Source organism: Dictyostelium discoideum (assembly GCF_000004695.1).
Source record: "Dictyostelium discoideum AX4 chromosome 1 chromosome, whole genome shotgun sequence".
Lineage (NCBI taxonomy): Eukaryota > Evosea > Eumycetozoa > Dictyosteliales > Dictyosteliaceae > Dictyostelium > Dictyostelium discoideum.
Window position 1 is genome coordinate 1,161,570 of NC_007087.3, and position 27,500 is coordinate 1,189,069.

General features: G+C 22.5%; 14 protein-coding genes across 14 annotated transcripts in view; 8 read left to right on the top strand and 6 right to left on the bottom strand.

The window, feature by feature from the left end:
- Positions 1 to 127, top strand: part of DDB_G0267940 (hypothetical protein) — a gene marked incomplete at both ends in the record, with an annotated part of 1,795 nt that extends 1,668 nt beyond the window's left edge. Inside the window, one exon of the mRNA XM_642343.1 lies at positions 1 to 127. This exon is cut by the window's left edge and continues 1,106 nt beyond it. Coding sequence (XP_647435.1) covers positions 1 to 127 — 127 coding nt within the window.
- Positions 128 to 363: 236 nt separating this feature from the next.
- DDB_G0267942 (GRAM domain-containing protein) lies at positions 364 to 3,624 on the bottom strand (the record flags this gene model as incomplete). Its single annotated transcript, XM_642344.1, has 5 exons — positions 364 to 1,406; positions 1,492 to 1,551; positions 1,840 to 2,827; positions 2,940 to 3,206; positions 3,286 to 3,624. The coding sequence occupies 5 exons, from the start codon at positions 3,622 to 3,624 to the stop codon at positions 364 to 366; spliced, it is 2,697 nt and encodes an 898-aa protein (XP_647436.1).
- Positions 3,625 to 4,850: 1,226 nt separating this feature from the next.
- Positions 4,851 to 5,394, top strand: DDB_G0267944 (hypothetical protein; the record flags this gene model as incomplete). The annotated part of the gene is made up of 2 exons (XM_642345.1): positions 4,851 to 4,873; positions 5,265 to 5,394. The coding sequence occupies 2 exons, from the start codon at positions 4,851 to 4,853 to the stop codon at positions 5,392 to 5,394; spliced, it is 153 nt and encodes a 50-aa protein (XP_647437.1).
- A 158-nt stretch (positions 5,395 to 5,552) lies between these two features.
- DDB_G0267946 (hypothetical protein) lies at positions 5,553 to 5,747 on the top strand (the record flags this gene model as incomplete). The annotated part of the gene is made up of 1 exon (XM_642346.1): positions 5,553 to 5,747. One exon carries the CDS (start codon positions 5,553 to 5,555, stop codon positions 5,745 to 5,747), a length of 195 nt encoding a protein of 64 aa, XP_647438.1.
- A 1,329-nt stretch (positions 5,748 to 7,076) lies between these two features.
- On the bottom strand, positions 7,077 to 8,875 carry sonA (UAS domain-containing protein; the record flags this gene model as incomplete). Its single annotated transcript, XM_642347.1, has 2 exons — positions 7,077 to 8,467; positions 8,695 to 8,875. The coding sequence occupies 2 exons, from the start codon at positions 8,873 to 8,875 to the stop codon at positions 7,077 to 7,079; spliced, it is 1,572 nt and encodes a 523-aa protein (XP_647439.1).
- A 546-nt stretch (positions 8,876 to 9,421) lies between these two features.
- DDB_G0267948 (hypothetical protein) lies at positions 9,422 to 10,582 on the bottom strand (the record flags this gene model as incomplete). Its single annotated transcript, XM_642348.1, has 2 exons — positions 9,422 to 10,046; positions 10,143 to 10,582. 2 exons carry the CDS (start codon positions 10,580 to 10,582, stop codon positions 9,422 to 9,424), a joined length of 1,065 nt encoding a protein of 354 aa, XP_647440.1.
- Positions 10,583 to 11,244: 662 nt separating this feature from the next.
- copE (coatomer protein complex epsilon subunit) lies at positions 11,245 to 12,306 on the top strand (the record flags this gene model as incomplete). Its single annotated transcript, XM_642349.1, has 3 exons — positions 11,245 to 11,808; positions 11,890 to 12,134; positions 12,213 to 12,306. 3 exons carry the CDS (start codon positions 11,245 to 11,247, stop codon positions 12,304 to 12,306), a joined length of 903 nt encoding a protein of 300 aa, XP_647441.1.
- A 114-nt stretch (positions 12,307 to 12,420) lies between these two features.
- Positions 12,421 to 13,497, bottom strand: DDB_G0267952 (hypothetical protein; the record flags this gene model as incomplete). The annotated part of the gene is made up of 3 exons (XM_642350.1): positions 12,421 to 12,871; positions 12,970 to 13,162; positions 13,311 to 13,497. 3 exons carry the CDS (start codon positions 13,495 to 13,497, stop codon positions 12,421 to 12,423), a joined length of 831 nt encoding a protein of 276 aa, XP_647442.1.
- A 691-nt stretch (positions 13,498 to 14,188) lies between these two features.
- Positions 14,189 to 15,620, top strand: DDB_G0267954 (hypothetical protein; the record flags this gene model as incomplete). Its single annotated transcript, XM_642351.1, has 2 exons — positions 14,189 to 15,180; positions 15,311 to 15,620. 2 exons carry the CDS (start codon positions 14,189 to 14,191, stop codon positions 15,618 to 15,620), a joined length of 1,302 nt encoding a protein of 433 aa, XP_647443.1.
- Positions 15,621 to 15,738: 118 nt separating this feature from the next.
- On the bottom strand, positions 15,739 to 16,835 carry abiA (component of SCAR regulatory complex; the record flags this gene model as incomplete). Its single annotated transcript, XM_642352.1, has 2 exons — positions 15,739 to 16,446; positions 16,545 to 16,835. 2 exons carry the CDS (start codon positions 16,833 to 16,835, stop codon positions 15,739 to 15,741), a joined length of 999 nt encoding a protein of 332 aa, XP_647444.1.
- Positions 16,836 to 17,800: 965 nt separating this feature from the next.
- Positions 17,801 to 20,090, top strand: DDB_G0267958 (bromodomain-containing protein; the record flags this gene model as incomplete). Its single annotated transcript, XM_642353.1, has 2 exons — positions 17,801 to 18,147; positions 18,248 to 20,090. The coding sequence occupies 2 exons, from the start codon at positions 17,801 to 17,803 to the stop codon at positions 20,088 to 20,090; spliced, it is 2,190 nt and encodes a 729-aa protein (XP_647445.1).
- Positions 20,091 to 20,514: 424 nt separating this feature from the next.
- DDB_G0268552 (hypothetical protein) lies at positions 20,515 to 22,600 on the top strand (the record flags this gene model as incomplete). Its single annotated transcript, XM_642354.1, has 6 exons — positions 20,515 to 20,599; positions 20,762 to 21,067; positions 21,148 to 21,292; positions 21,363 to 21,922; positions 22,040 to 22,269; positions 22,370 to 22,600. The coding sequence occupies 6 exons, from the start codon at positions 20,515 to 20,517 to the stop codon at positions 22,598 to 22,600; spliced, it is 1,557 nt and encodes a 518-aa protein (XP_647446.1).
- Positions 22,601 to 23,124: 524 nt separating this feature from the next.
- On the top strand, positions 23,125 to 26,177 carry DDB_G0268404 (DENN domain-containing protein; the record flags this gene model as incomplete). Its single annotated transcript, XM_642355.1, has 5 exons — positions 23,125 to 23,738; positions 23,884 to 24,158; positions 24,290 to 25,041; positions 25,185 to 25,579; positions 25,679 to 26,177. The coding sequence occupies 5 exons, from the start codon at positions 23,125 to 23,127 to the stop codon at positions 26,175 to 26,177; spliced, it is 2,535 nt and encodes an 844-aa protein (XP_647447.1).
- A 225-nt stretch (positions 26,178 to 26,402) lies between these two features.
- Positions 26,403 to 27,500, bottom strand: part of cog4 (oligomeric Golgi complex component) — a gene marked incomplete at both ends in the record, with an annotated part of 2,836 nt that continues 1,738 nt past the window's right edge. The window contains one exon of the mRNA XM_642356.1: positions 26,403 to 27,500. This exon is cut by the window's right edge and continues 1,459 nt beyond it. Coding sequence (XP_647448.1) covers positions 26,403 to 27,500 — 1,098 coding nt within the window.

Consider the following 27,500-nt stretch of genomic DNA (forward strand, 5'->3'; position numbering starts at 1 on the left):
AGAAAAACATAAATTATTCTTACAAACTCAAAAAGAAATTCAAATAGAATTAAATACAATGGCAAATGAAAATTATAATAATACTTCAAATAAAAAAGATTACGATGATGATTCTTCTGATGAATAAAAATAGAAAAAAAATAAAAAATAAAAATAGAAAAAAAAAGATAAAAAAAAAAAAAAAAAAAAAGTTATAAAATTTTTAATACTATACAAATAATAAATAATTTTAATAAAAGTACTTTATATAAAGTATCATATTTTATTTTTTACTTTACAAATAATAAATAATTTTTTTATTTTTTTTTTTTATTTTTTTCATTTTTTTTTATTTTTTTTTTTCCATTTAATTATTTATTTATTTTATTTATTTAAATTCTTATTTATTAAATCTTTAAAAATTGATTCCATTGTATCAATTTTTGAAGATAAAGTAAGTATTTTCATAAACATATAAGAATAAAGAATAAATAAGAGTGAACAAATAACTAAAATGCTTAATTGACTTGAACCAAATGAAAGAACACCAAATGGTGTCTTTAAAATGAATTTACCACTTTCATCACTAACCTTTTCAAGATTATTATTTTTCTTTTCAAATGTTGATTTAATTGAATCACTTGAAATGTTTGTACTATTAGTATTATTATCAGCACCATTATTGGTTAAGTTGAATGGAGAATTTGGTAATATTGGTGGAGATATTTGACTTTGTAAACTATTACTACTATTACTTGTACTATTAACAATATTACCAATAGAATTGTTGCTGTTGTTGTTATTGTTATTTGAAGAAATCATTGGATTTGGTGGTGGTGAAGTTGAATTAACTTGACTTGAAGATGATATTAAATGTTGTCTACTACGTGATCTTGTATGATGTGGTTTTGGTGATTCTAATCTTTCATCATCTTGTTTTAAACGTGCTACCATTTCATTTTTATCCATTGATTTATTTAAAGATGGAATGAGTATAGTTGGTGTTAAACTACCAGCACCATTGTGATGATTAACTACCTTATTATTATTGGTGGTGTTGGTAGCAGTTGAAGAGGAGGCTGATGGTAATGGTTTAACTTGTAACATTTTTTGAACTTCAACTTTTGCTAATTGTACCCATTTATCGAATGATGTTTTTGTTTCCTTTACAGTTGTAGTTTCAATTTTACTCTTGAACCAAGTTTTCTTTACAAATCTAACAGTGAGTGAAATTGATAAACGACATGTATCTTGTGATGTCTCTGTAACTTCCCATTTTGCTTCAATTCTAAAATGATCACCATATGGAATATCTAACATTATTGTATCTGTTTCTACAATTAATTTCTTTCTTGTTAATTGATATCTTTGAGTTTCTTGAATTCTAGTTTTATCTGGTCCAATTGGTGAACTTACTGGTGCAACATCTATAAATTATTAATTTTTTTTTAAAAAAAAAAAAAAAATTAATATCATTATTATTAATATTATTTTTATAATTTTAATATTTACATTCAACTTCTCTAATTGTACCAAATCTTTCACGAAAAGTCCAAGGTTTAACATTTACATCTATAAATAATAATAATAATAATAATAATAATAATAATAATAATAATAATAATAATAGTAATAATGATAATGATAATAATAATAATAATAATAATAATAATAATAATAATAATAATAATAATAATAATAATAATAATAGTAATAATGATAATAATAATAATAATAATAATAATAATAATAATAATAATAATAATAATAATAATAATAATAATAATATTTTAAATAGTTATGTTAATAATGTATTATTATTTCTTTTTTTTTTTTTTTAAAAAAATAAGTGTTACATACTCATATCACCTCTTTTTACATGATAACTATGAACGAAATTGCACCTATCAGAATATAAAGCTCTATAAAAGTTTACAACACTGACATTAAAATTATCGGATAAAATCTCTTGAAAATCAGAGCTTTGACTTTCTAAAATTGATTGAGGTTGTTGATCTTTTGAAAGATATTGTTCTACACCACCATAAATTTCATCTAATGGGTCTTTTTCAATCTCTTTTATTGTTGTTAATGGTTGAGTTGTTGTTGTTGTTGTTGATGATGAGGTCATAGTTGTTGATGACGATGATGATGTAATTGTCGATGCTGCCACAATACCAACCACTGGAATTGCTGTTGTTGATGAATCATTACTACCACTACCATCACTATTATTGTTTTGCTGATTTTGTTGTTGTTGTTGTTGTTGTTGTTGTTGTTGTTGTTGTTGTTGTTGTTGTTGTTGTTGTTGTTGTTGTTGTTGTTGTATATTTTTAATTTGAGAATTTGTCAATGTATTATTTACACTATTGCCACTGTTATTATTAATATTTGTCATATCTTCCTTTACAATTGAAGAAGTTAATGGGGTTTGCTGTTGTGATGGTTGTTGTTGTGATTGGTGTAGTTGTTGTTGCGGTTCATTGTTAATATTACTATTATAATTACCATTTTGTTGTTGTTGTTGTTGTTGTTGTTGTTGTTGTACATTATTTACATTATTATTATTATTATTATTAATTTGTTGTTGTTGGTTATTATTATGATTATCTAATTCGTTATTTGAAATCTCATCCTCAATATCATCATCTATACTTAAAGAACTGGCATCTTCATGAGTTTCACCGGTAACATCTTTCCAAACTTCTAAAAGATCTTTATATGTTTTATCTCTTGATACAAATGATGCGAATGAATATTTTACATTTTCACTGGTAATGATTTCAATACCAACAGTGAATCTACTTTTCTTTTTAATTTGTATAACATCTTTAATTGGTATAACTTCCTATAAAAATTCCTATTATTATTAGAAAATCATATAAAATTTTGAGAGAAAGTGGAAAAAGATATAAAAAAAAAAAAAAAAAAAAAAAAAAAAAAAAAAAAAAAAACCTTACACTGGTTTTTATACCAAAAATTTTAGATTCAAAACAAATATGATTGGTAAATAAATATATTCTACCATGTAATAGAATTTGTCTGAATAAAGCTGCACTATAATCATGTAACAAAATCTCTGTACTTGGTAATTTAAATTTCTTTGTAAATGGTTCGCTCTTCATTCTACCCTCTATTGTCTTTGAAACTGGTGGTTCATCTGATGATGATGATCCATTCTTTTTTGATGGTGCAATTAATTTTGGTGTTACAAATAATTTCTTTTTCTAAAAAATAAAAATAAAAAATAAATCATATTAGTAAATAAATAAATATTATTATTATATTAAATAAATAACCATTTACCTTTTCATCACTTGAAATTGATTTTAAATCTTCACTGCTATGACTTCTTGTTTTTAGTTTATTGATTGAATGATCATTATCAGATGAACTTGTTGTTGGTGGTGAAAAATGACCATTGTTATTATTATTATTATTACTGTTATTTAAAGTATTATGGGTTTTTGGGGAAGTTGAACCAATTGGGGAGAATACTGTAGGTGATTGAGGACCTCCATTTTGAATAAGATATGGTGAACTAATTGGTGATGAACTTGAGAAATTATTTGAATCATGACTGATTGGTCCTTGATTTGGTGAAATCATTACCGATCCTGAACTATTATTTGGTAATGATGCCATTTTTTTTATTTTTTTTTTATTTTTTTTTACTAAAATTTATTACTATTGTTTTTTTTATTTTTTTTTTATTTTTTTTATTTTTTTTTGTTTTTTTTTTTTTTTTTTAAATTAAAAAAATTAAAATAAATATTAATACTATTATTATTATTATTGTTAATATTACTATTATTATCCTATTTGATTTCTTTTTAATTTATTTAATTTTAATTTTAATTTTTAATATTAAAATTTCTATTAATGTACGATAAAAATGGGAGGTTATATTTTTGGAGAAATGATTAAATTAAAAAAACTATTTTTTAATTTTTTATTTTTTATTTATTTTTTTTTTTTTTTGCAAATTTTTTTTTTTTTTTTGCAAATTTTTTTTTTTTTTACAATAATGTGAATGGCCAAAACAGCAAAGCATCCCATTTTGTTGGTCATAATAAAAAATTTGAATAAAAAAAAAAAGAAATGAAACAATAAAATTTACAACCAAAATGATTCATTTTTTATAATAAATACCTACTAAAATATGAATTCTATTAAATTTTCTATTTTTCTAAGACAATCTAAAACTGTGCGAATATGGGTTAATATAATTTTTTTTTTTATTTTTTTTATTTTTTATTTTTTTTTTTTTTATTTTTTTAATTTTTTTTTTTTTTAATATATATATATATATATATATATATATAGATGATATAAAGCAATTAAAACGAAAAATATTGGTGGTAAAGAGATAAACTTTTACAACAATTAATTTTAAAAAATAAATAAAAAAAAAAAAAAAAATTTAATAATAAAAAATTATAAAAAAAATAAAAAAAAATAAAAAAAAAAAAAAAAAAAAAAAAAAATTAAAATAATTTTTAAAAAAAAAAAAACACACACAAAAAATTTTATTTTATACTAATATATATATATTTTATATTAAAACATTTCATTTTTTTTTTATTTTTTTTTTTATTTATTTTATTATTTTTTTTTTTTTTTTAAAAAAAATTGGAGCATCGCGATGGTTTTGGTGGGAACTTATAACCAGAACGTTTGGAATTCATTTCCCTAACTCTCTAAAATCTCTAATGTTTTTCTTAAACATTTAATTTTGTCTAATTATTAATAAATAAAAAAAATAAAAAAATAAAAAAAATTAAAACTAATAAATAATAAAAATAAATAAATAAATATTTACCTTTTTATCTATATAATTCTGTTTGAAAAGTTTTCTCTGCAAAATAGACATGAGTGCAATGACAATTTTGGAGTAAAGAATTTGCTAACTCCAAAGCTAATTAAATAACTCTTGATCTATCTTTTAACTTTTTTGTAACCTGTCTAACAACTCTTGCACTTTAAATTAAAGTTTAGATTAATTATGTATACCTATTTAATAATAAAAAAAATTAGTAATTATTTTTAAAGATTATTAGATGATAAATTGATAATCAAAAATAACAATAAAAAAAAAAAATTATAAAAAAATTGAAATTTTTAAAAAAATTATAAAAAGAAATAATGCTTCAATCAATTTACATTTTATTTTTGTTAACTATACCACTACCCTATTATTATGGGTGAAAAAAAAAATTGGTTTAAGCATTATTTCTTTTTATAATTTTTTTTAATTGGAACCTTTTTCATGTTTCCAAAAAGAGTTGCAAATATTGCTCCAGTTTACAAAAACATAAAGCAAGAGGTGTTTATATGGAGTATGAAACTATAAAGATGGCGTGTAAAGAATTAAAATTTAATATTTGTGCTGATCATTCAACACCTAAACAATAAATCGAATTTTTAAATTTTTCAAATGTTATAATCCAGAATTTTGGGATCATCTTTTAGAAATTAATAAATATTTAAAATTTGATCTTTCAAAATTAGTAGTGTGGACTAATGGTTTTTAATTAAAATCAGTTTTATAGTATAAAGAAATTAGAGATTTTATGTTTAATTTCGATCCAACTGACCAACCAACTGATCAACATTTACTTCAACTACCAACTGATCCACATCCACTTCAACAACCAATTGATCCACATCCACCTCCACAACCAAACAATAATCTACCTTTCCTCAACAACCATACAATAATCTACATTTACCCCAACAACCAACTGACCCACATTCACAACCAATAATTAATCCACCACCTAGACAACGATATTATTATTATGAAAATTATAAACCAGTTAATAAACCTTTGGAACTTGAATATCTAACCATTGCAGTTGATCGTAATTTCAAAAACTTTTTTTCTGTAACAAATAAATATTAAAACCAAACTCGTCTATCAAAACATCAAATGATATTATCGATACTATTTTAGTAATTATAATGTTCAACTTGTAAACGAATGTAACACAAATGTAGGTATAGGTATACACGTATTTTGAAGTAGATTTATTTTTTTTTATCATTTACTATTATTATTAATATTAATATTAATATTATACTAATATGATCCTATACTATATAGAATTGTTGTATTTGTGTAGCTTGCTCTGATCCTTTAATCTATCAACACTTTGATATGCCTCAGTGTTATGAACAAAGAATAGTACAACAATTTGTTAAAGTCGACCCCAAATAATGATAGAGTCGTTACTTGTGAGTACCATGGAAGTTTACCTCGTGATTCAAATTCAAGTGCCAATATAATGAACGTAGGAGAAATGAAACGTTACTATCCAAAACATCACAACTATACTTTCGATCCATATTATCATAACCAAAACTAAACTATGGATCTCCAATACTTAACTGTGTGTTTAATCGCCTCTGAAATGGGGTACTCATAGTCTTAAGACTGGTGCTGTTTAATAAAATAATTAAAAATACTATAAAAACAAACACACACACCATTATGTTTCCTTTAAAGAAAAAAGTTAAAGTGTTTTTATCACTACCATTAATATTTTAATTTTTTTTTTTTTTATAATTAATTTTTATTTGTAATTGAATATTAAAGAAAAATTAAAATAATTTTAATCATAATTACAATGATGGCAAAAATTTAATTACTAATTTAAATTTTTATTTTTAAATTAAGGACGGAAAAAAAAAAAAAAAAAAAAAACAAAAATGGAAATTTTATTTTAGATTCATTAATTAGCTTAATATGGAAATGATCAATTGTTAAAAATAAAATTCAAATAAACCCAAAAAATCTATTTATTTTATTTTTATTTTTTTTATTTTTTTTTTTTAGTTTATTTATTTTACTTTAAATTTTTTATTTTTTTTTGGATGTCATCGATTTGTTTTTTTATAATAAAGAAAGAAACAGGATTAATGGTTTAAGAGAAAGGAGGATTTTTTTTTTTTTTTTTTTTTTTAATGGTATTGTAAAATATTATTATTGTTATTGTTGTTATTATTATTATATTATTATTTGAAATATTATTTTTTATTTTATTTTATTTTATTTTTTAAATTTTTTTTTTTTTTTTTATTATTTTATTTTATTATTATCTTAATAAACGGTCAATGGCCAAATTGATATTTCCATTAGTCGATGTTAAAGCAGAGATATTTGCAGCTCTATCAACAAAACCCAACTCCTCTAATTGTTCTAATTGTAACCTAAATCTTTGTTCTGGTGGTTCTTGATTAACTGGTGGTCTTGTAGTTGAGCTATTATTATTACCCATACCTCCCATACCTCCCATACCACCAAACATATTACCAAATTGACTGAAATCCATACCACCCATGCCACCCATACCACCCATACCACCCATACCACCCATTCCTCCCATACCACCTGGGAAAACACCATTATTTCGTAAGGTGCCCATTGCTTGTTGTAATTGCATCATTGCATTCATATTTTCAGGATTTGTCATCATGTTTAAGAATTCTGGGTTATTCATTGCTTCTCTAAGTTGTGGATTTGAATCCATCATTTGTCTGAGTTGTGGATTCATAGTGATCATTTGTTGCATCATTGCTGGATCTGACATTAATCTTTGCATCATTTGTTGAGCAACTGGGTTATTCAAGAGTTGTTGGACTCTTTCTGGATCCATACCTAACATACCTTCCATACCACCCATACCACCCATTCCACCACCACCACCACCAAACATACTTGCCCATGGATTTGATGCACCTGTATTGTTTGTTGAACCTGTATTGTTTGTACCTGTATTGTTTGTACCACCACCCATACCACCACCGCCGCCGCTAAACATACTTGCCCATGGATTTGATGCACCTGTATTTGTTGAGGAACCTGTGGTTGGTCTTGAAGATGGTGATGATGAAGTTGGATTAGAGGATGTTGATGATGAATTAGTTGACCATGGATTTGGTAATGGTTGAGAATTTGGATTTGCATCAGTATTGGTTTGAATTGGATTAGAGTTTGTTTGATTTTGACTTGCAGCTTGTTGATTTGCAGCGTTCATTAATGGTTCTTGAATGTCTGTATACATTCTTCTTAGGAGGTTAAAACCCTCTGGATGATTTTCAATATTAATCATTGCTCTATCGGCATTTCTCATCATTTCTCTCATGAGCTCTGGATTTCTCATCATTTCCAATGATTGACGTAATTGTCTTGGATCGCTTAACATTTGTGCCATCTCTGGATTATTGTTTAAAACTTCTCTCATCTCTGGATTACCCATCATCATATCTCTAAATATATCTGGATTATCAAGTAAACTATCCATCATTCTAGAGTTGAACATTTCTTGAATCATTGGATTATTCATCATATCATTAATATTTTGTGGTACACCTGGAATTCCTTGTGGTTGTGTATTTGATGGTGTTGGTACTTGTTGTTCAACTGGTGGTGGTGGTGGTGGAGCTGCACCTTTAACTAAATGAACTGTATGACCATCTTGGATTTCTAAAATTTTTAAAAAAAAAATAATAATAAAAATAAATAAAAAAAAAAATAAAAAAGTTTTAATATAAAAATATATATTAGTATAAAATAAAATAAAAATTATTATCCAATAATTGTATAGAATATTTTTTTTTTTTTTTTATTTAAAATTAAAAAAAAAAAAAAAAAAAAAAAAAAAAAAAAAAAAAAAAAAAAAAAAAAAAAAAAAAAAAAAAAAAAAAACTTACTAATTTCATCTAAAGTTTGATGATCTTTTAAAATTCTACCAGAATAAATAATTCTTTGTTGATCTGCTGGTATACTACATTTAGTTGCAATCACCTTTTTGAAATCTGCAACTGTGATTCCTAACTCGACATCAACATCAAATTTATTGTCTGTAGATGATTTAATATTAATTTTAACCATTATTTATTCTTTTTTTTTTAATTTTTATACAATGTTACTTCTTATTGTGTGTTGTTATTGTTGCTATTATTGCTGTTATTGTTAAATGTTATTATTTATAATATATAAAAAAAAAAAATTTATGTTTATGCTTTTTTTTATTTTTTTTATTTTTTTTATTTTTTTTTTTATTTTTATTTTTATTTTTTTATTATTTTTTTTTTTATATACAATTAATCTACAAATCTCTTTTTATTAATTCTTTATATTTCTTTAATTATTTTTTTTTAAATTTAAATTTGTTAATATATATTTAATTATCAACAAAGGGGAAGGGGTGAAATAAAAAAAGAAAAAAAATAAAAAAAAAAAAAAAATTTTTAAAAATTAAAAATTTGTGTGAAATTGTTTTTTTATTTTTTTTTTATTTTTATTTTATTTTTTTTTATTTTTTTTTTTTATTTTTAATTTTTTTTATTTTTACCAATTTATTGGTGTTTTTCTGGATTTTCATTTTCATTTTTTTTTTTTTTTCTGAGTCGAAATGAGATTTCTTTTTTTTTTTAATTACCATGATTCATCATCATCATCATCGTCATCATCTGCATCGTCATAATTTCTTATTGATGGTGGTGCTGGAATAAAAAGATCAGTTGGTGGTGCTGGTATCATTATATCATCCATTTGAGGTGGTTTTGGTATTGAAATTGAGTTATCGTCATCGTCATCATCATCATCATCATCATCGTCGTCATCTTTATTATTATTATTATTACTATAACTATTACTATTACTATTATTATTTCCACTCATTACCATCATTGAAGGTGGGGCGGGTATTGAAAGTGATGGACCTTCATCATCGTCATCATCATCATCTGAATTATTATTTGCACCTGAAAATGGTGGTGGTGGGACTGGTATTGATGAGGTTGTTGTTGGTGGTGGTGGTGGTTGTGGTGATGGTGATTGTGGTTGTGGTTGTGGTGGTTGTGGATTTCTTTGTTGTTTTTTCATTGCTAAAACTGCTGCTAAATTATCCATTAATGATTGTGATGATGGTAATGTTGGCATTGGAGGTGGTGGTGGTGCTTGAGAAGAAGTTTCATCATCATCATCTTCATCATCTCTATTATTATTATTTTTATCATTATTATTATTATCTTCATCGTCATCATCTGATTCTTGTGTACTATTTATTAATTTAGAAAAAAAAAAAAAATAAAAGAAAAATGTAATATTAGTAAATGAGTAACCAACCATGGGTATATTGGTAAAAAACAAATACTTTTGTTGTGTTGCTGGTGGAGGTGGTATATTAGATTTTGAAATAGGTGGTGGGGGTGGTGGTGGTGGTGGAGGTGGGACACCAGTCATAGGTGGTGGAGGTGGTGGTGGTGGTGGTGGAATATTTGAAGAGGTTGTTGCTGCTGCTGTTGGTGGTGGTGGTGTATTTTGTTGAGTTGTTGGTTGGGTATTATGTACAGGTACGTTTGCAGAGGATGGTAATGATTCTAATCCATCGATTGATCCTAATTTAATCTCTAAAAGTGACATTGTAATCTCTAACTTTTGTAAATGATTTGATATATCGCATAGTTTTTGTTCACATAGATAATTGAATCTATTTAAAAATTGTGTTGTGTTTATAACGAAATTATTCACATATGCTAATGTCTTTTTATTTGATATTGAGTTAACATCTCTATAATCGACATAAACCTGCATTTTATTATTGTTTTATTTATTAAAATTTTTATTCAATAAATATTAATACAACAATAACTACAACAAAAAAAAATAAAAATAATAAGAAAATATAAAAAAAAAAATAAAAAAATAAAAAAATAAAAAATAAAAAAAAAAAATAAAAAAAGTTTTTTTTTTTTTTTTTTTTTATTTTTCAACTTTTCTTTTGATTTTTTTTTTTTTTTTTGTGTTGGTTTTGGGTAACTTTTTAATAGTATTTCTAAATAAAGAATGTTGGTAAAAATCCATCATTTGTGTTTTGGCTAGAAATATATATATATATATATATAAATAAATAAAAAAGTAAAATAATAACAAAATAAAAAATTGTTTCACAAAAGGGAGAAAATTTTAAATGTATTTATTTATTTTTTTTTTTTTTTTTTAAATTGTCTCACAACCAAGGTTGTCATTTTTTTTTTTTTTTTTAAATAGTCTTGCAACCTAGGTTTTCATTTTTTTTTTTTCAAAATAGTCTCACAACCTAGGTTGTCATTTTTTTTTTTTTTTAATTTTTTTTTTTTTTTTCAAAATTAAATTTTTTTTTTTTTTTTTTTTTTTTTTTGAAAATTTTTTTTATTTATAATTATATTTGGGTATAATTTAATTTATTTTTAAAAAAAAAAAGAAAAAGAAAGAAAATGTCAGATGATATATTATTTGAATCAAAGAATTATTTCTATTTAGGGAATTATCAATCAACAATTAATGAAATTAATAAAAAGAGTAGACAAATTATAGAGAAATCATTGAAAGCAGAATCAGATTATTTCTTATATCGTTGTTATATCGCTCAAGGTAATTATGATTTAGTTTTACAAGAGACTAAAAACAATAGAGGATCAGGTGAAGATCCAACAATTGCAGGATTACAATTGTTAGCATCATATCTATCGAAACCAGATGAAAATCGTGAAGGTACTCTAATTACAATCACTCAATGGATAAGTGATGGTGTTGTTAAATTCAATTATCATCTTCAAGTCATCATTGCAACCATATATTTCAATGAACAATTATACGATGAAGCATTACAAATCTTAAATAATTGTGATCATATCGAAGGTTTATCAATGTTAATTCAAATATTTTTAAAAATTGATCGTTTAGATCTCGCTCAAAAAGCTTACGATACTATGAAAAAAATCATTGATCCAGATGCAACACCTGCTTTATTATCATTAGCTTGGATTAATATTTATAATGTAAAATTTTTTAAAAAAAAAAAAATTAAAAAAAAAAAAAAAAAAAATTTACTAATTTAAATTTTTTTTTTTTTTTTTTAGGGTGAAGAAAAATTAAAATCAGCACTTTCAAGTTTTGAAGAAATGGCAGAAAGATATGGTCCAACACCATTATTATTAAATGGTCAAGCTGTATGTGCAATTGGAATGAAAAGATTTGAAAAAGCAGAATCATTATTATTGGAATCAATTGAAAAGAATCCAAAGAATTCTGATACTCTTGCAAATCTTATCAATTGTTATATTAATATGAAAAAACCAAATGAAATCATTCAAAGATTTATAAAGTAAATTTTATTTTTTCTATTTTTTTATTTTTTTAACTAAATTTATTAACAAATTTTTTTTTTTTTTTTTTTTTATAGTCAACTTAAAACTTTATCACCAAAACATGATTGGACATCAGCAGTTAATGAAGCTGAAGCTTTATTTGAAGTTTCTAAATCAAGATTTAATTAATGTTTTATATATATATATTTAAATAAAAAAAATAAAAAAATAAAAAAATAAAAAGTGGAATAGTAAAAAAAAAAAAAAAAAAAGTGTTTATTTTTATTTTATTTTTTATTTAAATTACAATTCATTTTTAACTTTTTTAGATTTTTTATTACTATTTGAAGAAATATTATTATTATTATTATTATTATTATTATTTTCCAAGAATTCAATTAAAGAATTAACAGAACGATCACCATTATATTTATCAACATTTTTACCATCTTTGAAAAAGTAGATATTTGGATAACTTTCAATTTTAAATTTTTCACATACTTTCTGTGAAACACCACAATCAACAGCAGCTAATGAACCAATGTTTTTCTCAATTGCAATTTGAGAAGCTTCACCAAATGCAGGTTTCATCTTTGTACAATGACCACAACCAGCTGTAAAAAACATTACTAAAACACCTTCTGGATGATTTGAAATGTATGATGAAAAATTACGAACATTTAAATGTGCAACTTGTGATTCAATATGACTCCATGATCCCGGTCCTGTTGATGACTTAATTGGTGCTAATGGACTAATAAATTAAAATAAATAAATAAAAAAATAAATAAATATTAATATATATATTTTTTATTAGAAAAAATTATTATTATAATCATTATTTAAAATTACTTTTCTAAGAATTTTTCAAAAGTTGATCTTGTTTTCTTTCCACCAAATTCAGCAATTTCAGCACCTTTTTTATAATAAATAATAGTTGGAGTTGAATCAATTAAATGAGAATTTTTAACTTTAATATCTGTATCTAAATCTAAAACTCCAAATAATAATTCATTATTTTCTTCTTCATAATATTGATCTGCAACTTTTAAAAATATATTTTGTAAAACTTTATCTGATTCCTTATCTATAGTGTTTTTTTTTTTTTTTTTTTTTTTTTTTTAATTTAAAAATTTTATCATATGTTAATAAAAAAGTAATATATTTTTTAAAAATTTTAATGAAATAATTACTTTTCCCATAATAAACAATTACTGAAGGTTTTGAAGATGAAATGAATGAATTAATATTTTTACTTGATAATACTTGAACATTTGGGTGTTCAGAGAAATCAAATTCTCTACAATTTACATTTGAAATTATAAATGAAAATGTAACAATTGTTACAAAGAATATTAATAATATATTATTAAATTTCATTTTTTTAATTATGATTAAAAAAAAAAAAAAAAAAAAAAAAAAAAATTAAAATTAAAATTAAAAACAAAAAAAAAAAAAAAAAAAAAAAAAAAAAAAAAAAAAAAAAAAAAAAAATTAAAAAAAAAAAATTAATTAATCAAAGAAACACACATCCCTAAACTGAAAAATTAAAAACCCATTTTTTTTGTATTTATACTCTCAAAAATTTTTATATATTTTTTTTAGACCTCGAGGTATTTATTTCAAAATCATGTTTTACTTTTTTTTTTTTTGTAAAATAAATAAATGAAATAAGAAATTTATAAAAACTTTTGTTAAAAAAATAAAATAAAAAATAAACAAATTCAACCAAAATTTTTTTTGTTCTTTAAAAAATTATATAATATGGGTGGTAAATAATTAAATTCTAAAAATTTTTCGTTTAGTGGAAAAAAAAAATTCAAAATTCAAAATTCAAACGATTACATTCATTTTTTTTTTTTTTACATTTTATATGATTTTGTGTATTTTTGTTGAGTACCCTATTTATCTATACTAACTCTAAATTAAAAATAAAATTAAATCTTTTTTTAAAAAGGAAAATAAAAAAAAATAAAAAAAAAAACAAAATAAAAATAAAAATAATTTTTTAAGGTTTCAAGAGTTTTTTTCATTTTTTTTTTTTTTTTTTAATTTTAATTTTCAAAGCAAAATGAATAATACTGACGATTGTAGTAATGTTGCCATCGATAAATCATCCAAAATGGAAGAGATAATATCAATCTCGACAATAACTCCAATTATTGTAAATAACAATGTTGATCAAAAACAACAAGAAGAGGAGGAAGAACATATTTTAAAAAAGTTAAAAGTTGATAATAATGACAATCAAGAAAACATAGAAACTACAACAATAACTAATATAACTAACAACACAACAACAACCACCGCAACAACCACAGTAGCTAATAATAATAATAATAATAATAATAATAATAAAAATAATAATAAAAATAATAAATTTAAACAACAAAATAATCAATTTATATATGGAAACTATCATGGTTACTATAATTATAGGAATGAATCAGTCATTGAACAAGATAATAGACTTAAATATCTAAGCAAAGATTTATTTCATCAAAAGCGTTGTTTAGATATTGGTTGTAATAGTGGTGATTTAGTATTTAAAATATCAAAAGATTATCAACCAACTCATATCACTGGTATTGATATTGATAAATATTTAATTAATAAAGCATATCATCAATTAACATTTGAACAATCTACTTTATCAAATAATAATAAAAATAATAATAATAATAATAATAATAATAATAATAATAATAATAATAATAATAATAATAATAATAATAATAATAATAATAATAATAATAATAATAATAATAATAATAATAATAATAATAATAATAATAATAATAATAATAATAATAATAATAGTGGTAATAATACAAAAGGAATAGAAGAAAATTCAACAAACCACTCATACACAATTACAACTACAATTATTGATTCTAATAATTTAAAAATTGATAAAAAAGATTTTATACCAATTTCATTTAGAATGATATCAGATGGTATAATTTCAAATCAATTCCCTTATAATATTTCATTTTATTGTCAAAACTTTTTATATACTTCAAAAATAATTGATAAACAAAATTCATATGACGTAATCACTGCGTAAGTATTATTATTAATAATAATAATAATAATAATAATAATAATAATAATAATAATAATAATAATAATAATAATAATAATAATTATTAAGATTAAAAATATATTAATAATAATTAAATTTTATATATAGATTAAGTATTTCAAAATGGATTCAATTAAATTGGGGTGATGAAGGTATTAAAAAATTTTTAATTAAAATTTATAGTTTATTAAAGGATGGTGGTATATTCTTATTTGAACCTCAACCTTGGAAAGGATATAGTAAAAGAAAGAATCTAACAGAATTAATAAATAAAAATTATAAAGAAATTAAATTCAAACCTGATCAATTCACAAATTTTTTAATTGAAACTGTTGGTTATAAATCTTTTGAATTTTTAAATTCAAACGAAGCAAAATCAAAAGGTTTTGATAGACCATTATATAAATTTATAAAATAAAATAAAATCATATAAAAAAAAAAATAAAAAAATAAAAAATTTTTTATTTATTTATTTTTAAAATTGAAATATAAAGATTTATTATTTATTATTATTATTTATTATTATTTTATTATTATTACATTGGTGGAGGTGGTGGTGGGAAATCATTATGATCATAGAATTGAGATTGTGGACGAGCTGGTGGTGGTGGGAAATCATATGAGCCAACTGGTGGTGGTGGTGGAGGTGGGAAATCATCACCAAGAGTTGGTGGTGGTGGTAAACCAAATGATGGTGGTGGTGGTAAATCTCCACCAGATGATGATGATGATGGTGGTGGTGGTGGTGGGAAATCATTCGATGGGGCATTATTGTTTACAGAAGAAGGACGTTGTGAGGTTGGTGGTGGTGGTGGTACATTCATTACAGGTGGTGGTGGTGCGGCAGGTACTGATAATGATGGTGGTGGTGGAGCATTTCCAACTCTTGGTGGTTGTTTTTGAATTGGTGGTGGTGTACCAGATGAAATGGTTGGTTGACTTGAATAAGATGGTGATTGATAGGATGGTGTGGATGAGTTTGAAGTTGATGATGCAGCCAAATGACCACTTGATGATGTTAAATTAGCTGATGAATTTGAATGATTCAATGGTGGTGGAACTCCATTTTGATTAATATCAGATGCACTAATACCATAAGAAATTGGTTTATGTACATATTTAACAGGTGCCTTTGTTGCTTCTGTATCAACTTTTCTATTCTTTAATGATGATTTATATGGTTTTGCTGCATCTTGATTTGAAAATACATTTGTACCAGTTGAATCATGAATCATTCTTACTCTCTTAAAAATTTTTTTTTTTTTTTTTTTTCAAAATTTATAAATTAATATGGAATTATATAAAGAATATACTTATATATATATATATATGATAAACTTACTTGTGTTAAAGTTTGAATTTCAATATTTAATTTCTCCATTTCATTTGTTTGTAATTGTAATAGGGAAGTGATATGAGTACCAACAGTTTGAATATGATATGCTACATTTAATAATGCATTCTTTGCATAACCTTGAGTTTGTTCATATGCTTGAGCTGCATCACCATTGGCATATAATGATTTACAATAAGCTGAAATTTGCTCCATCTTATTATGATTATCCATTAATTCTGCCATTGCATTTGGAATTGTGGTTTGTGAATAAACGTTAATATCGATTGATTCACTCATTTTTTTATTTTTTTTATTTTTTTTTTTATTTTTTTATTTATTTATTTTGATTATTAAAAAAAAAAAAAAAAAAAAAAGGTTTGATATAATTTAAATAAATATTATCTTTTTTTTTTAAATATATAAAAAAAAAAAAAACAAAATTTAAAAAGAATATCTAATAGAATACAAAGTTTGTGTGAGTGTAGTTTGATGATGGAAAAAAAAAAAAAAAATAAAAAAAAAATTAAAAAAAAATTAAAAAAAAATTAAAAAAAAAAAAAAAAAAAAATTTTTTCACAAAAAAATTGGATTTTTTTTTTTAATGATAAACTATTTATTTTTTTCTTTTTCAATAATTTAATTTTATTTATTTTTAATTTGGAGTTAATATAGATAAATATAACCCTCCAAAATCCACAAAATGATATGAAATAAAAAAAAAAAAAAAAAAAAAAAAAAATTAATATGTTAATAAAAATTCTTTAAATCTATTTTTATTATTTTTTATTAGGCTCTGTTATTTTTAAATTTTATCCTCATTTGTTGTTTTTTTTTATTTTTTTATTTTAATTCCAAAAATAGATATATATTAATTTATAGTTCAATTGATAAAAAATAATCTTTTCCAAATTAAAAAAAAAAAAAATTTCTAAAAAACCTTTTTCCTTTTTTATTTTCCATAATAATTTAAAATCCTTTTTGAGAGCAAATCAATAAAAATTAAAAATTTATTTGTCAAATTTTGAATGTTTTGTCAAAAATAATAACAAATTTTAAAAAAGTAATTTTTTATTTTTTAGATTAAAACTAATAATTCCTCTAAAATTTTTCCCTCCAAATTTTTTAATTTTTTTTTTTTTAATTTTTTTTTTTCTGAAAATTAAAATGTCAGTTCTTTTTTTTTTTTTTTTTTTTTCCATTGGTTAATTATTGGTAATTTATTTCTTAATTTTATAAAGAGAGAATAATAATAATAATAGTAAATGGCAGATAGTGTTACTATTGGACAGCTAGAGAAGCTATCAGTTCAATGCGATAAAGAGAATCAACATGTTGAAAATAAAGAGAATAATATTAATAGTGATAATATTAATTTATTAGAAGCCACTAAAACAACATTACCAATTCCAAACACATCAAATACAAACCCACCAATGAATCAATCATCATCACCAACAACAACAACAACTACACCAACAACAACAACTACACCAACCACTGCAGAACCAGCAAAAAAAAGAAAAATATTTGCAAAATTACATTTATTAAATAGAGATGGATCTGTTAAAAATTATTTCGAAATGAAAAAAACAAAACTTATAATTGGATCGTATGTTTTTTAATTTTTTTTAAAAATTTTTAACTTATTCATATGCTAATTTTTTTTTTTTTTTTTTTTTTTTTTTTTCTTCAATACATACACAATATAGTGATACAGAATTAGCAGATATTCAAGTTGTAAGACCAGGAATTTATCCAAAACATGTAGAGATTATTTATGATAAAGAGAAAAAGAAATTCTATTTAAATCCATTAATTGATCCAAAAGATTCTGATAATGTTAGACTTAATTTCGTACCATTCCTTCATAAGAAAGAAGTACTTGGTAATGGTGATATAATATCCATTGGTTTTAGATCAATTAAAATGGAATTCATTGAAAAAGTTACAGTCGATCAATTGGTTCAACCTGAAAAACAATATATCCCTTCAAATACTCCAACATGTATTACTAATACTCCAATTCAAACTCCACCAACTACCTCGCCACCTTCTTCAACAACTACAAATAAAAAAGATAATACTTCAACCAATGTAACCAAAAAGCCAATCGCTACAGTACCATCTACCACTACATCTACTAAGAAATCATCTGTTGTTCCAGAATCTAAGCCAGCAACTAAAACTATCACCAAAGAAACACCAAAACCAACAAAAACAACAACAACAACAACTGTTACTACATCAAAACCAACAGTTAAACCAACAGCAGTTAAAAAGAGTATTAATGATGATGATTATGGAGATGATTATAATGAAGAAGAAGATGATGATGATGAGGAAGAAGAGGAAGAGGAAGAGGAAGAGGAAGAAGAAGAAGAGGTAGAATCAAAACAAATTAAAGTAGTAAATTCAAAACCAAATGATGATGATATGTCATGTAAAAAACCTATGAAATATACAAACACAAATGAAGAGATGAGAAAGAGTTTAGCTAGCAATGTAGGTGGAATTAACTCAAAGATTATTAGTAAAGGTGATAGTGTTAGAAATCTATTACCAATATCAAGTAGAAGACCAACTGCACCAGTAACACCAACAAAACCAACTTCAACAAAAAAAGTAACAACACCAAAGAAAGCAACAGTAGTAAAACCACCAAAAGAATCAAAAGTACCAAAAGTACCAAAAGTACCAAAGGTACCAAAGGCAGCCGTAGTAGCTTCAATTGATGAAAATGGAAAAGAAGATTATATTAGATTGATTTCATTTAAAAAAGCAAAAGATATCGTTAAAGCATTCCAAAGTCATGAGAAATTGGTTAAAAGTAAGAATAATGGACATGGTAATATTTCAAATGAAAAGAAGGAGATATTAAAATGTTTTGAAGTTTTAGATCAAATCAATTGGAGATTATCAACTGATAAACCTGGTGATTCAAGACCAATTTCAAGTTATTTCAAAAATATTCCAAGTTTATCTGAATTTGATTCTGAACTCTTAACGGATTATTACTCAATGATTTCAGAACCAATGTCCATAAATTCAATACTCTCTTCAGTAATTTATACAGCAGATTATAACATCGATAATTGTTTAGATGATTTTAATCAAGTCTTGGAGAATTCAATGACCTACAATTCTGAAAATTCTATCATCTATTGGTTAGCTCATTATTGTAAAATAGAATTATATAAAGCACTCTCCAATTCAGGTATAATTCAAAATAAATTATATTTAGATATTAAAAAAGATTCTGAAACTTTCCTTAAATCAATTGGTACTCAATTAAAAGGTGATGGTATTTCTTTGCCTCAAATAATTGCTCAATCTGTTTCAAAAAATAAAGAACAAACTGTACCACAGGAAGAAGATGAGGAAGAGGAAGAAGAGGAAGAAGAGGAAGAAGAGGAGGAAGAAGAAGGGGAAGAAGGTAAAGAAGATGAAGAGGAGGAAGAAAAAGAAGAAGAGGAAGGGGAAGAAAATGAAGAAGAAGAAGATGTTGAAATTGATGATTGTGAAATAGATCAAGAATCTGATGATGATCAATAAAAGCAGCAAATAATATATTTTAGCTATTATTAATATTTTCATTTTTTTTATAACAGGAAAAAAAAAAAAAATAATGATGGATAATAAAATTTAAATTCATATGTAAAAAAAAAAAGATTAGATTAAAAATAAAAGTAAAAAATGAAAAATAAAAAAAAAAAAAAAAAAAAAAAAATAAATTTCGATACATTGTCACATAAAAAAAAAGAAAAAAAATTTTGTACTATTTTTTTAAAACCACCAATTCAAACACACACACACACACACTCCACCATTATAGTAATTGTTATTATAATTGATCCTATTTTTATTATTACTATAATTAAAAGATTAAGGATAATTATAAAAAAAAAAAAGAACTTAATAATAATAAAAGGAGTAAAAAAATAGTAAAAAAAAAAAAAAAAAAAAAAAAAAAAAAAATATGGCATCAACAGCAAAACCAAATATTGGAATTCTAATAGCAACTCAATTAGTTTCAGTTATTGGTGATTCTTTTGGTCAAAGATGTAAAAATTTATTAAATATTTTAAATTTTTAATTCCGATATTGTTAATAATTAATTATTAATTATTAATATAATTAATTTTTTTATTTTTATTTTTTTAATTTTTTTATTTTTATTTTTTTATTTTTTTTTATTATTTAAAAAATAATGATAATTAATTTAGGTAGTCGTGTAAATTATAAACATTCTACACGTCATATGATGATTGGGTTATGTTTAATGACAGCAGTTCAAATGTTTATTATTATGGGTATATTACAATTATCATTACCAACATCAATTACAGGTGCGATCTATATTAATAATGCTAAAGTTGATTGTTATAAAGAATTGGATATTGAGGGTAAAATTATGGATTGTACACCTTTGAATTGTACTATCATACCTTGTAAATCACAAGGTCCATTTTCAATTTTTAGATCAATTTCTTTACATCCTTTCCTATTAACTAATGGTTTAATGAATATTAGTATGTAAAATATTTAGAGAAATATATAATTATTATTAATTATTAATATTCTTGTAAAAAAAAAAAAAAAAAATCAATAGTTTATTATAATGGTGAAGTATTTTTATATAAAGAACCATTAGGTTTATTATTTTTAGTTATATCAGCTTTATCATCAACTTTTTTAATCAATCCATTGAATATTATTTTTGGTGAACCAATAAATCAACCAATACCATTTTTAATGTATGTATATATAAATAACAGATTGGTTAATATTAATATTAATAATAATAATAATAATAAATAATTATAGTTATCTTTTTGGTATAGGTGGTTCAATTTTATCAGTTATTGAATTTACACCTAAAAAGAAGAAAATAGAAATAGAAGAGGAAGAAGAGAAAAAGAAACTTTTAGATAATAATAATAATAATATTAATAATGGTTTAGGTGGTGCTGATAAACAGCCACTATTATTAAATAATGATGATAAAGATATTGAATTTTTAGATGAAAGCTATAATGAAGGTGCAGTATCTTCAAATACTCATTTTAGAAATAAGCAAAAAGTGCAATCAATTGAAAATATTGATGATTCATCCTCTTCTCAATCATCAAATAATAATAATAATAATAATAACCAAAATACAGAAATTGAAGAAAAAGAGATATCACACCAACAACAACAACAACAACATGTAATAATTGAAAATAGTATTAATAACAATTCTGAAACAAGTGTAAATAGTAATGAAAAAAGTAAAGGAATTGAAATTGGTAAAATTATAATTCGTGCTATTAAAATATTCATTCCACTTGTAATGTTGGCAATTGCCAATGCACTTTGGATGGAAACAAGTCTTTTCTATAATGGTAATTGTTCTTTTTATTTTTATTTTTTTTTTTATTTAATTTAATTTAATTTTATTAAATATAATATATTAATATTTTTATTTATTTTATTTTATTTCATTTATTTGTTTTAATTAGATCAATTTAGAACCAATGCATTTGGATATAATTCATTAGATCAAACTTTATTACCATTTTATTTATTCCCATTTATGATATTGATTGATTTTGTGAAACCATTGAAAAGAACATTTTTAAATGATAGTGATCAAAATGAATCATTGGTTCAAGCTGTAAAATCAACTTGGAAAGAATCAAATTTATTAACTTTATTCATTTATAGACTTTTAATTAATGGTAGAGCAATTGTATGTATTAAATTATTTTATTTTATTTTATTTTGTTTTTTAAAATTTAATGATTTGTATTAATTAATTTGATTTATTTGATTTTATTTGGTTTATTTAGATGTATTTTTATTTAGCAATTGAATATGATTTAACTATGGTTTATTTAGAATCAACATTAGTTAGAGTAGTTATGAATTGGTTAGGTGCAATAGTATTAAATTTATTATTACCAAAATGGATTAATGCGACACCTGAAGAAAGAAAGAAAACTTTCCATCCAATTAATTTAATCTTAAAATGTGTTGGTACTGCTGGTGTTGTTGCTAGTTTAATCATTTTAAATAAATAAAATTTTTTTTTTTAAAAAAAAAAAAAAAAAAAAAAAAAACTGGAATTCCAGTTTTTAAAATTTCATTTTATAAATATATCTTATTTTTTTATTAGTTTGTTTTATTTTATTTTATATTATTTTATTTTTGGGGAAGATGAGTAATTTTTTAATATCTAGATATTTCCTTGTTTAAAAATTTTTTTTTTTTTAAAAATAAAAAAAAAAAAAAAAAAAAAAAATTTATATTTATTCATATTCAATTGAAACAATGAAAAAAAAAAAAGATTTCTCTCTTTTGGAATAAGATAATTATTAAATTATTAAATTTCTTTTGTGTTTTTTTTTTAAAAAAAAAAAATTTTATTTTTTATTTTTTATTTTTTTTTTTTAATTTTATTTTTTATTTTTTATTTTTTTTTTTTTTGTTTTTCTTTTTTATTTTTCAAAAACTGGGTGGTGGTGTTTAATTATTTTTTAATTAATCTCAATTCCATCAATATAAAATACAATATACAAATACAATATAACTAAATATTTATGAGATGTCAGAAATAGAAAACAATAATAGCATTAATTCTAGTGAAAATACAGATAACATTTCCTCAACAATTGATGAAAATGAAATGAATAAACCAATTGATAATATTAATAGTAATAATAACAATAATGACACTAATAACAATAACAATAATAATATCATAATTTCTTCACATGAAGTAACAGATAATGATAATGATAGTGATGACAGCATTGAATCAGAAAAAAAAGATGAAATAATAACAAATGGAACAACTCAAACCGAACAACAACAACCTACTCAACAATTGCAAGAAGAACAACAACAACAAAATGTTGAACAAGAAAAAAAAATAGCTACAGAAACAGAAACAGAAACAGAAACAGAAACAGAAACAGAAACAGAAACAGAAACAGAAACAGAAACAGAAACAGAAACAGAAACAGAAACAGTAACAGAGACAGAGACAGAGATAGAACAACAACCCCATAATCTTAAATCATCTATTCACGAGTTATTATCAGTATCTCATAATTTATTTGAACATTTCTTAGTAGTTGGTTTACCATCTGATTCAAATCCAAAAATAGGTGTAATTCAAAGACCAGAGTTATTATTTAGTTATCCAAGTAATAAAGAGTAATATTATTATTTATTTATTTATTTATTTATTTATTTATTTATTTATTTATTTATTTATTTATTTATTTATTTATTTGCTTTACAATTTTAATTCTAATTCTAATTCTAATTCTAATTCTAATTCTAATTCTATTTTATTTAGAGTACCACCAAAAGTTAAAGAATTTTGTTTTCCAAATGGTATTATGACATCAACAATAAAGAGAACACCATCAAGGTCAAATTTGAATGAAATGTTATTTGGACAATCATATTTACATTCATCAAATCATTATTTCACATTTGTAATATCAAGTGAAAATCCACTCTATGGTATTTGTATTACTAAACCTGAATTACTTTATTCAATTCCAAACTTTTTTCCAACTCAACCAAAACCTTTAGAAAAAGCACCAACTTATATTTCTGCTCCAAGATGTAATAATTTAATATTTTTATTATTATTATTATTATTATTATTATTATTATTATTATTATTTTTATTATTGTATACATAGTATACTTAATAATATTAACACCAACTATTATTTCTTTATATTTACTTTTAGGTTATTGTTTTTTATCAAAGATACCAATGTTTAATTTACATTTTGATGCACTTTTATATATTTTAGCACAAGATAGATTAATTACTACAACAAGAGAGTTATCATCATCAGAAGATGAGATGATACAAGAACAAAAACAATTACAAAAAGAAAGAGACCTAAATTTTAATTTACAACAACAAAATAAACAATTACCACCAATTCCAACAACTTCTGTAAATATTTCAACAACACAAAATACTCAACAACCTCAAACAACATCAACAACATCAACAACATCAACACCAATAATAAATAGTAGTAATAATAATAATAATAATAATAATAATAATAATAATAATAATAATAATAATAATAATAATAATAATAATAATAATAATAATAATAATAATAATAATAACTCACCATCATTAATAACAATTGATAGTAATAGTAGTAGTAATAATAATAGTATTGTAAATAGTGATATTGATTCAACAACACCAACATCAATATCATCTGATAATATATTACCCTCAAATTCAGATGATATTATACAACAACAACAACAACAACAACCACCATCTTCATCATCATCAGAAGATTCGTTAGAAGATGATGAAGCAAGGAAAGAAGAAATTAAACATTTAGTTGATAAACAAAATCTATTGGATATTTTAAAGTATTATTATCAAAAAGTTGAATTAAAAAGTGGTAAAACTTTTGAATTTCTATTCCCAAATGATAGTCATACTAGAATATATAATGTACCAGTAAGTAGTAGTAGTAGTAGTAGCTTTTTAAATTAAAAAATCAACCACCACCACCACCATCAACCACCACCAAAAATTAAATCTTTATATTTATAAATATTAAATTATTTTTTAAAATTTTATTTTAATTTATTTTATTATAGGATGGTAAAAATATTCAAGAAATTGATGCAAAATTAATATCAGATTGGTCAATCGGTGGAACATTTGCAAATCTATCATTGGATTGTATCCTAAGGGTATTGAGTGCAGTATTATTAGAACAAAGGGTTGTTTTTGTATGTGATAATTTATCAATACTATCATCATGTTGTTTCTCAATGATATCATTAATTCATCCATTAAAATGGCAAGGTTTATTCGTACCAATTTTACCACAAAATCTTTTAGATTATCTTGAAGCACCTGTACCTTTTATTGTTGGTGTTTCTCATATTAATAGAAGAAATTTCGATGGTTTAATAGTTGATATAAAATCAAATAAAATAACTTATAATCGTTGTTCACAACCACCAATTATTCCAGAATTTAATAAATTGTATGTATTATAAAAAAATATAAATAAAAACAATATTTATATAATATAAAATACTAACTTTTTTATTAATAATAATAATAAATAAATAATGATTTTTAGATTAAATAATTTAAAAAATGATACAAATACATTAATTAATCAAAAGAATTATAATCCAGTAAAGAATACAAATCAACAAAATGAATCAGTTCATAGAATTTATTCAACCATTCAACAATATACATTATGGTTATTTAAAAAGATTGAAATTCAATTTATTACAGTTAATGTTTTCGATAGTTTAGAAATCGAGGATTTTAAAAAGAAATTCCTATCAACTGTATCCGATCATAATAAAGAATTTATTAAAATGCTTTTGGATACTCAACATTTCTCTCATTTCCTTCATCATAATCTATTAATAAAACAACAAGAAAGAGAAGAATTAGAAAAAAAACAATTAATTGAAAATCAAGAAAAATTAAAATTAATTGAAATTAATCGTCAACAACAACAAGAAAAAGAAAAAGAAGAAAAAGAAGAAAAAGAAGAAAAAGAAGAAAAAGAAGAAAAAGAAGAAATTAAACAAAATCAAGGTGAACAAAATGAAGAAAAATAAAATAAAAATAAAAATAATAATTTATAATATTAAAATAATAATAATTTATTTAATTTTTGGAGGTTTAGATATCTTCTATGGTTGTTGTATTTTATCTATTTAATGATTGATAATTAAGTGACGATTGGTACCCTCTCTCTCCCCCTTTTCAAATTCTAAATATTTTCTAATTTAAAAATTAAAAATTTAATTTATTTATATAATTTATTTAAATTTTTTATTTATTTAGTTAAATTTTAATTTTAAAATTTGATCATGATTAAAATCTATACGTGTCATTAAAATTTTTTGAACTTCAGAAGAAGATAATTTCCAAGTTGGTGAATTACGATTTTCATTCCAATGATCTTCGACTTCAGAGATTGATTCTAAAATTAAAAATGAAGAGATTTGATTAAGTTTACTAAATTTATCACGAATTGTAGATTGAGAGATTTTAGTGAAATAAGTTGATATGGCTCTAAGATCTTTACCAAATTGTAAACCACCTAAAAGTGTAAACTTTTTTTGTTGAATAGTTATACCTTCAATCTTTTTCAAAATGAATTGAATAGTTTGATGTACTAGGTAATCATAGTTTGTATTTGAGAGATGCTCTTGAAATGGTTTAAAGAAATGTGATATCTCCAATGTAAATTGTAAAACGAATGGATCGTTTATATCATTGTTATCATATTCCAATTGATTAATTTCATAATTTACTAAAGTGAATTGATTCAATACATTCTTTAATCTTGGTTGTACACTCTTAAATAATGATTCAATCTCTTCTTGTAAAATTTTATTAAATGATTTTGAACAATTTAAAAATTCATTACTAAGTATATTAACCTGATCTCTATCATTTTCTTGTTTCTTTTTTAATTCTAAATTTAATAAATTCCTTATAATAATAATATCATCTTTTAAATTTGATTCAAATTCATTTTCTTGTTGTTGCTCTTGTTGTTGTTGTTGTTGTTGTTGTTGTTGTTGTTGTTGTTGTTGTTGTTGTTGTTGTTGTTGTTGTTGTTGTTGTTGTTGTTCAATAGATGTTGATGATGTTGATGATGATTCTAAATCTTTTGATTTTTCATCCAATTTATAAATTGGATAAATCTTTAAACATTTTGAATCAAATTCTTTTTTTAATCTAATTATATATTCTGAGCTTGTTTCTAAATTATTTAAAACTTGTAATGAACTTTGATAATCCATTACAGATTTTGAAGAGGATCTTATTATATACTCTCTAAATATTCTCTTTAGATTATCTCTAGTTTGTGATAAAATTCTACAAAGTCTATTACAAATTACATTTAATGTTTGAATACTATGTGAATC